The sequence below is a fragment of the Maylandia zebra genome, linkage group LG20 (assembly GCF_041146795.1).
Source record: "Maylandia zebra isolate NMK-2024a linkage group LG20, Mzebra_GT3a, whole genome shotgun sequence".
Taxonomy (NCBI): domain Eukaryota; kingdom Metazoa; phylum Chordata; class Actinopteri; order Cichliformes; family Cichlidae; genus Maylandia; species Maylandia zebra.
Genome location: NC_135186.1, coordinates 13,898,983 through 13,911,292, shown reverse-complemented (window position 1 = coordinate 13,911,292; position 12,310 = coordinate 13,898,983). Strand labels below are relative to the sequence as shown.

General features: G+C 40.9%; 1 protein-coding gene across 2 annotated transcripts in view; it reads left to right on the top strand.

Annotated features, from left to right (window-relative positions):
• The window catches only part of plxnb1a (plexin b1a), an 82,585-nt gene that overhangs the window by 67,033 nt on the left and 3,242 nt on the right, over window positions 1–12,310 (top strand). For both annotated transcript variants that reach the window (XM_012924356.3, XM_004570004.3), the window contains 16 exons: window positions 351–527; window positions 643–791; window positions 892–992; window positions 1,078–1,295; window positions 1,578–1,756; window positions 1,851–1,917; window positions 2,936–3,082; window positions 4,032–4,206; window positions 5,609–5,712; window positions 5,834–5,918; window positions 6,279–6,451; window positions 8,529–8,689; window positions 9,737–9,884; window positions 10,774–10,838; window positions 11,359–11,434; window positions 11,661–11,735. In XM_012924356.3, coding sequence (XP_012779810.3) covers window positions 351–527; window positions 643–791; window positions 892–992; window positions 1,078–1,295; window positions 1,578–1,756; window positions 1,851–1,917; window positions 2,936–3,082; window positions 4,032–4,206; window positions 5,609–5,712; window positions 5,834–5,918; window positions 6,279–6,451; window positions 8,529–8,689; window positions 9,737–9,884; window positions 10,774–10,838; window positions 11,359–11,434; window positions 11,661–11,735 — 2,100 coding nt within the window. The remainder of the gene's footprint in view (window positions 1–350; window positions 528–642; window positions 792–891; window positions 993–1,077; window positions 1,296–1,577; window positions 1,757–1,850; window positions 1,918–2,935; window positions 3,083–4,031; window positions 4,207–5,608; window positions 5,713–5,833; window positions 5,919–6,278; window positions 6,452–8,528; window positions 8,690–9,736; window positions 9,885–10,773; window positions 10,839–11,358; window positions 11,435–11,660; window positions 11,736–12,310) is intronic.

The following is a 12,310-nucleotide window of genomic DNA, read 5'->3' as shown; positions in this document are numbered from 1 at the left end:
AAATGCTGTATGCATACATTGCCTCCTTGTGGGCACAATATGCAACTACATCTTTAAATAACATAAAAGGCTTTAAGAAGTCTGCATAGGACCACCTCCTATCCTCAGTAAGTCTTTCCACTTACTGGTTCAGGTTTCAAAGAACATATTGAGAAATAAATCATATGAATGTCCTTCTATAAAATATAAATGATAATAACATTTTATTGAATGCTGCAGCTGAGTGGAAGAAGAGCAAAATTACATTCTTTCCGCAGAGGCTGGGTTTCTTCTGACTAAACACATGAAATGCTGTTGTGTTTTGTCAGAGCTGCTTTAGAAAAGCCGTACTCTGTTTTTTTTTTATCAAGGGAGAACATCTAGATCGAGCCATGTCCAAGCGCGAGGTGGAGGCTTGGATAGGTGACGGCCTGTGTTCGGTGAAGACCCTGACACACAGCCACTTGTACTGCGAGCCACCGGCTCAGCAGCCCTCGGTGAAAGGTAGGAAGAAGCAGGATGGCGTGGACAGTCTGCCTGAGTTTACGGTGAGTACATGATGCAAAGAACTGTGAATTTGAGTTCAGTGAACCCTCTCTAGTTCATATAGTAAATACTTTCTTGCTGTAGTGTTAAACTTGTTCTTTTTCACCTGCTTTTCAGGTGAAAATGGGAAATCTGAACTTTTCTCTGGGCAGAGTAGAGTACGACAGCCAGACACAGTCTACATTTCCTCTAGAGGCTCAGGTGGGAGTCGGTGTTGGAGCATCCATAGTGGCTCTCATTGTGCTCATCATAGTGCTCATATACAGGTAAACATGTTCAATTCACTGAGCATCAGTTTCTCCTTTGATCAACATATTGGTTGGTTTTGGCTGTAATATTGCCTTTTCATCATGGCTTGTGGGTCAGGAGAAAGAGCAAACAGGCCATGAGGGACTATAAGAAAGTCCAGATCCAGCTGGAGAACCTGGAGACCAGTGTCAGAGACCGCTGTAAGAAGGAGTTCACAGGTAACTTCCTCTTTTTCTTCGGGACTTTTAGAGAATACATGTCCTTAAAGTTAGACTAAACCAAGACCTTTATTCTTTTTTTTAGACTTGATGACAGAGATGATGGACATGTCCAGTGATTTGGTGGGCTCTGGGATTCCCTTCCTGGATTACCGAACGTATGCTGAGCGTATTTTCTTCCCGGGGCACCAGGAGTCCCCACTGAGACGAGATCTGGATGTCCCAGAGAGTCGAAGGCAGACGGTTGAGCAAGGGCTGATTCAGTTGTCCAATCTGCTGAACAGTAAACTTTTTCTCACTAAGGTAAGCCTCCACAGCTGCTTTTTATTAAATCTGTGTTTATTTATTTATGCTGCCTACATTTGCAAAGCAAGCCCCTTTGCAACCCACAGAATTGTTGGTTCTATTTTGCTGCTACTACTCTCCAATGTCAGCCTTATGTGCATGCAATAGAAGGATGGGGAGTTCCCATACTAGAGATACAGAGCTATTCTGCCAAGGTTTACCTGGTCTCGACAGAAACGAGGGGGATTTTTCACACACAGATTAATTAACTCCATATTCTCACCTTTTTTGTTTTTCTAGTTTATTCACACTCTTGAGGTGCAGCGGACCTTCTCCCCCAGGGACCGGGCCTACGTGGCCTCTCTGCTGACTGTAGCTCTGCACGGTAAACTCGAGTACTTCACAGACATCCTGAAGACGTTGCTCAATGACCTAGTGGAACAGTATGTGGCCAAGAACCCCAAACTGATGCTGAGGAGGTGATGCCGTTTTTTTAACCTGTCCTAGTTGGCGAGTAGGAGATGTTTTTCATCCACGGATCATTTACATGTGTCTCATTTTTTTCCTCCCCAGAACTGAATCAGTTGTTGAGAAGCTGCTGACAAACTGGATGTCCATTTGTCTCTTCACGTTTCTGAGGGTAAGTTGTTTTAAGGTTGACCAGACATTAGCTGGTTAGACACTGGCGGTCAGTGAAACATGACGAACATCAGTTACTACTATAGTGTTATTTGAAGTTATAAAAAAGAATATTTTTACTGTCTCTTTACTGTGAAGTTTTTATGTCAGGAAAATGTTTTAAGAGCCTGAAAAGGGGGGAAATCTGCTAAAATTGTGCTTTCAAGGTCATTTTTAACAACTTTGGTACAGAACTGCTAAAATTTCTTCCCTTTGAAACGCACAGCACAGTCTTAGCAATAAGATGATCAGAAACATTCATTAGTTTATATTTTTTGTAAAAAAAAAAAAAAAATTAATTCAATTTGATTTACTTAATTTTTTTAACCCTTTAAGGGGTATAGTTGGTAGAGTTTACCCTTCCTCTTCCTCTAAAAGACAGTGTTAGGGTTTTATCAGAAAACCTTTTATGTTCAAATGATTCTGAAAAAAGACAAGATAATCCTTGTTCTAAGAAATAAAGCAAAAAATTTGATTAAAATAAACTAATAAAAAAAAAATCACACGATGGTGTGTACTATTTTCTTCACAGTATTAAAGTATTAAAACTGGCTTTAATTTCTTTTTTAAAGAGCAATGGGAGGCTCCGGTGTTAAACTAAGCAAGAAGACAAGTCCATCTAAATCTCTAGTTTGAGGCCTGACAGTTCCTCAACAAGCAGTGTCGTTAAATAGTACCAATAATACCATGGGAACACACAAGTGCTTGATGCTAAAAACTCTCATCTTCATATGATTAGATACTCCAATAAATGTTACAAATAAGCAGGAAGGAGTGCTAACTGCAGCGCTGCATGAATTTGCTGTCAGTTGTTGAATTATAACATTGAAACACTTCATTATAGGAGGAACAGATGCGCTGTATTTAAAGCACATTTCACAGAAAGTCAGTGGAGATCAAATGTCGCTCACCAGTAAGACAGTGTGACTGATCAGAAGTGGAATACCACTTTAATGAATGAATTCTTCATGCCTGGCCAGGAATCAGCAGGGGAATCTTTCTACATGCTGTTCAGAGCAATAAAGCACCAGGTGGATAAGGGACCTGTGGACGCTGTGACTGGAAAAGCCAAGTACACACTTAACGACAACCGACTCCTGCGAGAGGACGTGGAGTACCGCACACTGGTTAGAACTCACACATCCTTTGATTGCAGCATTGTTAATGTTGGAAGGAGAAACCCATGTTTTCCTGTTTGGTTTATTATCATATGCTGATATTTAACTGAATAAGCTAAGTACGTCCTTACTGTTTCCACAGGAATTAAGAGATTTAATCAAATGCCTACACATCAACGTGTTGATGATTAATTTGTCATCAAGACGTGAGAACCTTTATAAAAGCAGATTTTTGTCACTTTGGTCTGGAGCATTCAGGGTTGCATAAAAACAATACAACAGTCTTACCAGGAGTGGGTGTATCAGGAAAGAATGGTCAGACAAGCTTGAACAAAATTCAAGAGCTCCTCAGTTTAAAGTTGATGACAGTACAGTTAGAAAAAGGATGAATAAGTGTGGCTTATTTGGAATTCCTGCCAGAAGAACATCAAATTGGGTCATGTGACAGGACAATGCTCCCAAACGCAGCAGCAAATCAGCTACAGATTGGATGAAAAAGACAAGAATCAAGATGTTGCAGTAGCCTAGTTGAAGTCCAGACATCAACCTGATTGAAGTTGTGATGGGGCCTTAAGAGAGAGCGGTGCATGGAAAAATGTTCACTAACCTCAAAGACCTGATGTGAGAGTGGGACAAAGTGTCTTAATGCTTAAACTGATGACATTTTATGTTATTGTTGCTAAAGGTGGTTATACAAGCTACTGAGTAATGGGGTGTGCTTTTCACATAACTTTGACATCTTTAAAATAAAACATGACTAAAATTAATGTAAACGTCAAACTGTTAAGATTTAAGCTTAAACAATTTAAAGTCAAACCAGTGTGGATGGTTGCACACAAGTGAACACTCAAACACTCCTCCAAAGTGCCGTGTGTCCTACAGTGTTATCAGTGTTACAGTGTCCTACAGTGTTACAGTGTGTTTTATCCATAACCAGCATTTGTGTACATGTGTCCAGACTCTAAATGTGGTGATGCCAGCTGCAGCTGCCAGCGGCGGCACCACAGCGCAGACGGTTCCCGCTAAGGTGCTGGACTGCGACACCATCACACAAGTAAAAGAGAAACTTCTGGAACAAACCTGGAAGGGAACATCTTTTTCTCAGCGGCCGCACATCGACTCGTTACATCTTGGTGAGTCAGATTCATTTCACAACAGCATAACTCTTTCTTGTGTTTCAGTCTTCTCTTATGTGAGGATTTTAATTATAGAGATGCAGACGTTTTTTTTTTTTTTGTGTGAAGTGCATAAGAGAAAACAAAACAACTGTCATTGAGTCAGTATTTAAACATTAAACAACCTCACCAGTCATCTAAACAACACTCGGTTCTGGTTTGAAAAAGTAAAAGGTGAAAACGCATCTGCTGAAAAGATATCACTTCTAAATCTGAAATAGAATAGAAACTAGTGTATAATTACATCTTCCAACAAATTCATACATTGTGATGAACCTAGAATTAATCCATAAAAATGAATAGGAGTGGAAGCTGCCGTATTGCTCTTCCATCTTGAATACAATGGCTGAGATGGAAATCGCCACTGCAACGAGCACATTTCATGCGTGTGACCAGCCACATACGTAGTACATCAAAGGTGGAGGAAAAGAGAACTTGCAGGTATTAATGTGCCATAGAAGTCAAAACACTTTCATTAATGTTTGTACCTTTGGACTCAAGCTATGAAGGATCGTACCTGTTTCATCATCAGAGAAATGAGTGAAAAGCCGAAGGAAAGAGACAACGCCACAGGCATCTTAATAAAATGTCATCACCTGAGCAGACGTCAGGGCTCTAACACACAGAAATGTGCAACAACATGCTAATTTATTCCTGATATTGTCAGCAGATTAGACATTTGACCCTCCCGTCTCCGAACAGCTGCGACACCCGACTAAATAGCATCAATAGCTGGTTATAGGATAATATTATACCAGCTAATGTTAAGCTCGAGTGGCCCGAAAATCACACTTTCCATCTGATAAACAGTTTGAGTCATTCTCACACACTCAAGTCAGCAGTGTTAGATCCATTTGACAGACACGTTCAGGGTACCCTCAGCAACTTCTCAGTATCTCTGTCATCAGTGAGAGGTGAATGTCACTCGCTCATCAACTCGTATCTGTTTAAATTTTACAGCCTGCGCCAGAGTAAATAGACATGGACACATTGACAGTTGAGGGAAACAGGAGACTGGCGGCCAGAGATGTTTGTCTGCTGTTCATCTGTAATCTGTCACTGCCTGCAGTCAGTGACAGATTACAGTCACTGTAGGTAGGATCATGCATTTGAATTGGTGAGGGGTAAGAAAGCCAAATTCAGCTGACTGCATTCTGCAGTCCACTGGTGTGTAGTTGTGACATTTTACACAGTGCACCTTTAAACAAGCAAAGCTGCCAGCTGGTCTACCAGATTCAACCCAGGAAATAACATCTGTGGTCCCTGAGGGTTTTCGTTTTTATCAATCCTCAAAGTTTACTGTCTTAATTCTGCAGCTATTAGCACAAGCTCAAGGTTACCTGAACATTTCTCCCTTCAGAGTGGCGTGCAGGTGTTGCAGGTCACCTAATCCTATCAGATGAAGACCTGACATCAGTAGTGCAAGGTTCATGGAAGCGCCTTAATACACTGCAGCACTACAAGGTGAGTGCTGACATCACACAAACACTGATACACACACACACACACACACACCTCAACTCATTAAAGTTTTGGAAGCAGTTTTAATCACATTGTGAATGTTGTCATGTGACTGTGTAATCAGGTCCCCGACGGAGCGACGGTGGCCCTTGTTCCCAGAAACAACAAACATCACCTTCACGACAGCCACGATTACATGCCAGGAGAGAGTAAGTTCATTATTATCTGTTACCCCTGTGTTGGTATTATGGTTATACGTTGCTGTCTGTATGTAGACAACTGCATCTAATGGCAATGGTTGGCGACCTTCATTCAGACGTTTTATCTGAGCAGATGAACTCAGTCTAAATAACCAGAGGAGGGCGCTGTTTGACTGTTTATGCATATCCTATTTTACAGTGGCCGTGACTTAGGTGTGAAGATGAGTTTGTGGGGGGAATAAAAGCTGTAATAATGAACAAAAACATCAGTTGTTCACTGCGTACAAACACTTGAAACAAAGACAAACAGCTCAAATGTAGTGACCTGTTTCTCACCTACCCATCCAACTGTTTGTCCCCTCCTACCAGAGACCCCTATGCTGGATGATGGGGAAGAAGGAGGCGTGAGACTGTGGCATCTGGTAAAAGCCAGCGAGGAGTCTGAGCTGCCCAAGCACAGGAGAGGTAGTGTGAGAGAGAAGGGTGGGGAGCGAGCCAAAGCGATCCCCGAGATCTACCTCACACGCCTGCTCTCCATGAAGGTAAAACACATGGTCTGAATGGGGACAAACAAGGTGGTGGTCACTCACTAATATCTTAATAGGTTTTGTATATTTAAATTGAACAGACATCAGATGGTACTTATACCTCTTTTTTATTTTTCATAAACAAAACGTGTTACTGAGTGTTATTCAGGTTTGTGTTGCCTCCAGGCAGCAGAGTAAACAGCTGGGAACACCAAATGTAGTGGTTTTGTTGTGGATTCTCCACAGTTGATATACAAATATGAAATGAGTCAGCAGCAAGAAGGTGTGATGTGCAGAGACATGACATACATGTTCACAACAGAGATGCCACAAAACCCTGCTACACTCGGTCCAATCCAACAAATCCAAGTTTTTTCATTTAGAGATTACATAATTGAAAAACATATTTGCTCATGTTCCATATTTTCCTTATGAGCCAGCCAACACTGAGTATGTGAACACGGTGGCCTTTGTGACTATGACGTGGTGCTATTTTGAGCTCACGTTTTCACAAAGAAACCTTTGTCAGTTAGGAACCAGCGTGAGTCTAAATTATTTAGAGCTCATGAAATATTTATCTTTATAATGTATGTTGACCCAAGACGTTATGTAGTAATGATGAACAATGAATAAACTGGGAACACAGTGGATTTAAGATGCACAAATGTCAAATAAATATTTGGCTTGTTTTTGCCATTACTATTACATTAATATTTAATTGAACATGTTTCCATAGTTTCATGTCAGCGGCTCTGGCATATAACCACCCCTTTTACACAAATAGCATCCAGCTTTGGACCTCTGCACACCTTGAATGTGCATGTGAGGAGCTGCTACACTGATGCATCAAAAAACAAGAGGAAGAAGAAAGGATTTCTTTTTTCCTTATCACTGTGATACTGTCACCGCGGGTTTATGACTGACGCCTCTCACTCCATGTGATCTCCTGGTGACCCTGAGCTAATTAAAGGTTTAAGAAAATAGATGATTAAGTGAGGATAAGATGACCAGACAAAATAAACGAACTGTATATTTCATAAGTTGCAATGTATGCCTGTGCTGCTTACTTGCAGAATTGTTTCAAGAATTTAAATTGGCCCATCCATGATGGGAGACTTTAAAAAGTCCCCAAACAAACAAAAATAAAAATCTATTTGTCAAATTCTGTACATTAGAGGTCAAAATGATGCACTTTCAGTTTTAGATTTAAGGCTCAAGAAACTTGGGATCCTGTATTTCCTACAATTCACTGTTTCACTATTAAATATAACCTGAATATGGTCAGAGCCCCTGTGACATCATCAAACTCACTGGTTTACAGCATGTAGCTTTTTTTTTTTTTTTTGTGAAAAAACCCCCATATTTCATTAAATAGAAACTTCCATCAATTGAACGCCTTGCATATTTCTTATTTTTGCACCAAACACCATGGTTCATTATCCCATGGACCATTAATATAGAATCTTATTCATTAAATATGACAGAAACCGCTCAGTTCAGACAGGTGCCTTAAGGGTCAGTCCTCTGGGCTTTCAAGGGGTAAAGAGTTAAATCCAAATTGAGAAAACCTCCTGTGACATTGGGATGGGAAAAAATAGACGCGGGCTTGTTCAGAGCCTCAGGAAATGCTACATAACTGTTAGATCAGCGGTCCCCAACCTTTTATGCGCCATGGACTGGTATATGCCCGACAATATTTTCACGGACCGACCTTTAAGGTGTCGCGGATAAATACAACAGTATAAAACTAGTACCGGTACCGAAAAAAAGAAGATTTATTCATAACACATGTGAAAGGACCCAGGAAAACCGAGTTAACGCTAAAAACGCTAACAAAATAACGCTGAAAACCGATAAAAACCCTGAAAACCATACATTTCACACCTGAGCCTCAACTCTCGCGGCCCGGTACCAAACGACTCACGGACCGGTACCGGTCCGAGGCCCGGGGGTTGGGGACCGCTGTGTTAGATGACACATGTACCTTAACTTAGCTTCATGTGCATAATCTGTGGAGTGCCCCTTCAAAGAGAGCATCCCCTCTTTGTTTCATGGTTTATTTATCTCTGTCACTTTCTCTGCTCTGTCTCAGGGCACTCTGCAGAAGTTTGTGGATGATTTATTCACCGCCATCCTCAGCACCAGCCGTCCTGTACCTCTAGCTGTCAAATACTTTTTCGACCTGTTGGATGAGCAGGCTCAGCAGCACAACATCATGGACCCGGAGACCATCCACATCTGGAAAACCAACAGGTAACTGGGTGAAAGACGCTTATATTGGGTTTGGATGTTGAGAGGCAGAGTTGGAAGCCAGGAATGGGTCATGGGCCGTGAGACATATGAAACACAGCATAGATATGCTTCGAGGGGAATTTCATCCATCGAGAGATTGAAGAAGCACCCCACACAGAACGTATGGACAACAGCTGGTTTTATGGTGTTACTGTACTAGGACTTTACTTGCAGATCTTGTGGAAACAGCAGAGATTTGCCAGGGTTTGCCAGGGCTCATGAACCTTGCCAGAGACTTATTAAACTGCTTGTTACTTTGAAGCATTTGGTTGATACACGAGGAACATATGACATCTTAGATTAGATTTTGTCACCTTTGTATACATCACTGCTATGTGGGTCTTCCGGGGAAACCCATTGTCACTTAGGCTACTGACAGTGGGTCCACCTGCACTTGGCTGCATCTTATTTGTTTTCTATGTACTTGTAAAGAGCTCACCAGAAAAGTGGTGATGATTTCACAGACCGTGGACCTTACATATTGTGAATAATGACAAATAAATATACAAAGGACACAAAAAGAAGTGTCTTGTATGTTTGTCTTATTGGTGATAACAACCATTCCTGTGTGTTGACCATGTTTCTCATATTTTAAACTCTCTAAAAAGGCTTTAAGTGTATTTTTGTGCAAGCTTGTTAATGCGATTACTCAAGGATGAGGTGATTATTTATATGTGCTCTTTCTTTAAAGCTTATCTAGTCAGTCATATAAATGTTATGGCGCTCTTCATTGATTCATGTCGTAACCAAACCTCCTCAGAGCAGTTCGTTTAGACATCACGTGAGCTTTGCGTTTTCACCACATTCCAGATACACGAAACCAAAAGGCCCAGGACACCAGAGTGTGTTAGAATCAAACAAAAGGGATGGAAGCACCAATAAAGAACCTGCACTTTTTTTCTGCATAAGAGGGGATTAGAAGCATTTTTTAAAATCTGATGTATAACTGTACTTTTACATTACAATCACTGCTTAAATGTGTAAATGTTTTCTTGCTTTACCAAACAGCTTGCCACTGCGGTTCTGGATCAATATCCTGAAGAACCCGCAGTTCATCTTTGATGTGCAGACATCAGACCACGTGGATGCTGTGCTGTCTGTCATAGCTCAGACCTTTATGGATTCTTGCACCATAGCTGACCATAAACTGGGACGGGTGAGCTTCATTTGTAAAGGACAAATATGAGACACTTACAGAGGGAAGAAAAATAGCCTTTTGGCTAATTCTGACACATTAACATTGATTTGTAGATTAATATGCACTGTCCCTTTTTTTTTAAAAAGAAAAAAGAATTTGAATTAGATTTTAACTTATGTCCTTCTGTGTTTGTGAGCCCTGTGTTAATTATGTACGTTTCATTTTAAGATGGTCCCAAAATTAGATTCCAGAGAATGAAGCAATTGCATCTGCTGTGACCCTCCTTGCAGCATTGCTGTGCACACTTTTTGTCTTCATAGCACTTCAGTGTCTACCCATAGTAGATGTGAGAGAGGCCTTTCATTACTTAGAAGTTAACCAGGGTCTCTTTTTACCTCAGAGACGATAACACACCTTGTTATTAGTGTGCTGTTTGTTGGGCGCCTTTTTCTGTGGAGCATTTTCTTAGACTGTCTCAATGTGGACATTTCAAAATCTTTAGAGATGTAAAAAATACTTTTTTCTAAGATTCAAAGATCCTGTGTCTTAATCCTGCAATATACAATCCCACACTTTCAAACTGTGAAGGTCAGAGGGTTTCACACCTGATTAATTCACAGCCGACTCTAATTAAACATAAAAGAGCATCGTATAGTTTTCCTCAGTACATAACCAAATCTAATAGTCTGGGCTGGGTTTTGTCTACTTAAGACTTAACACATAATATGTAGCAAGGATCAGATATTACACATCATCTCGTGCGTAATAGGAATGTGAGTCTAATGAGCCCTGCAGCCTTGTTTTGTACTCAGTGCATGTTGACATCAACAAAATTATTTGTGCACATTATTACTCCTTGTTTTACATGCCTCGTTACTCTTATGTGACATCTGTCTTCCTTACTCAGGACTCTCCTATCAACAAGTTGCTGTATGCCAGAGACATCCCCCGCTACAAGCAGATGGTGGAGAGGTAAGAATATGGCAGCCGGTCGTCCCACTGACCCCAGGCATAAAAAACACTCTGGAAGAGAGAGGAGGGAGGGGTGGAAGGAGAGAGTGAGGCACAGGACAATCTGTCAGTGCCAGACAGAGGGTAGACTAAGCCCGCGAGGCTCCATGCATGGATGGTCTGAGAGCAGACTGCTACACTTACTACTACCTTCTGCACATTAAGCTCGGCATGTCGCCCTGCTGAAATAAGTGTTGCTAGACAAGATTTTAGGTAACACATGTGCTTGTGTTCGAAGCCTTATTAGCCTGATCTGCATTTAAAAATGATCACTTCATCTTTCTCTACATGTTTTCCCCACTGATACACCAGAGACTCATAATTTGTCATATTTTCTTATTTAAAATTAAACAAGTCAAAAATGAACTGACAGTAATCAGTGGAGAGAGTGGCGAGCTCTTAGGGGTAAACATCTCTCTTGCATTTGGGTTCAAATTTCTGTGGATTTAATGTAAAAATCTGTGATTCCCTGTACCTCCAGGTACTACGCAGACATCCGTCAGACCATCTCTGCCAGTGACCAGGAGATGAACTCGGCCCTAGCAGAACTCTCCCGTGTACGTTACCTACTCTTGTTTTCCCATTTAGTCAAAGTAACCTTTTTTTTACACAATGGCTGAACACATAAATACTTTTAGGACCTGGAAGATTCCATTTAGCTGGGAGAATGACAAGCTGGATGTGGAGTTTGAAATAAAATATGAATAGCAACCGATGCAGTTTTTAACAGCTTTCCACCGCTGACGTTTCTTCGCCTCTCTATTTTTTACTCTCCCTGAACAGAATTACGCTGCTGAGGTCAACTGCCTCGTGGCTTTACATGAACTTTACAAGTACATCAACAAATACTACGATCAGGTGAGTATCACAAAATTACGCAAACATGATGCTTGCATTGCATAGTATGCTGTCAGGGGAGAGATTTACTAGTTGTGAGCTGACAGGGATTTCATGTAATCATTATTTAAAGAGCTGGCTATGTGCATATGTATGAACTGTCAGGAGTGTAGCTCAAGTTATTGATTGACAAACTGATTGAATTCCCTGAAATATTTGGATGTCTGATCTCTGAAGTCCACAGTTGTCTCATACAAAACAGCATTAAATACTCAACAGAAACAGTATTTGCTTTTTGTAGTTCTTGTTATAATTTGAATCTCACATCCCATTCGCCAATATGAAGTGGGCAGGGTTTACGCTCTGTATTGCAATCTATTTCCAGACAGAAATCAATATTTCAGGTTCACCACTAGGATCTGTCATGTCATCTGGTTTTTGTTTTTTATATATATATAGTCCCCACAAAGTGGAGTTTGTGGGGATAGGTTAATTAATTAATCCAAATTACCCATAGGTGTGAATGTGGGAGTGAATGTGAGCGCAAATGATTGTCTGTCCCTGTGTGTTAGCCCTGCGACAGACTGGCAACCTGT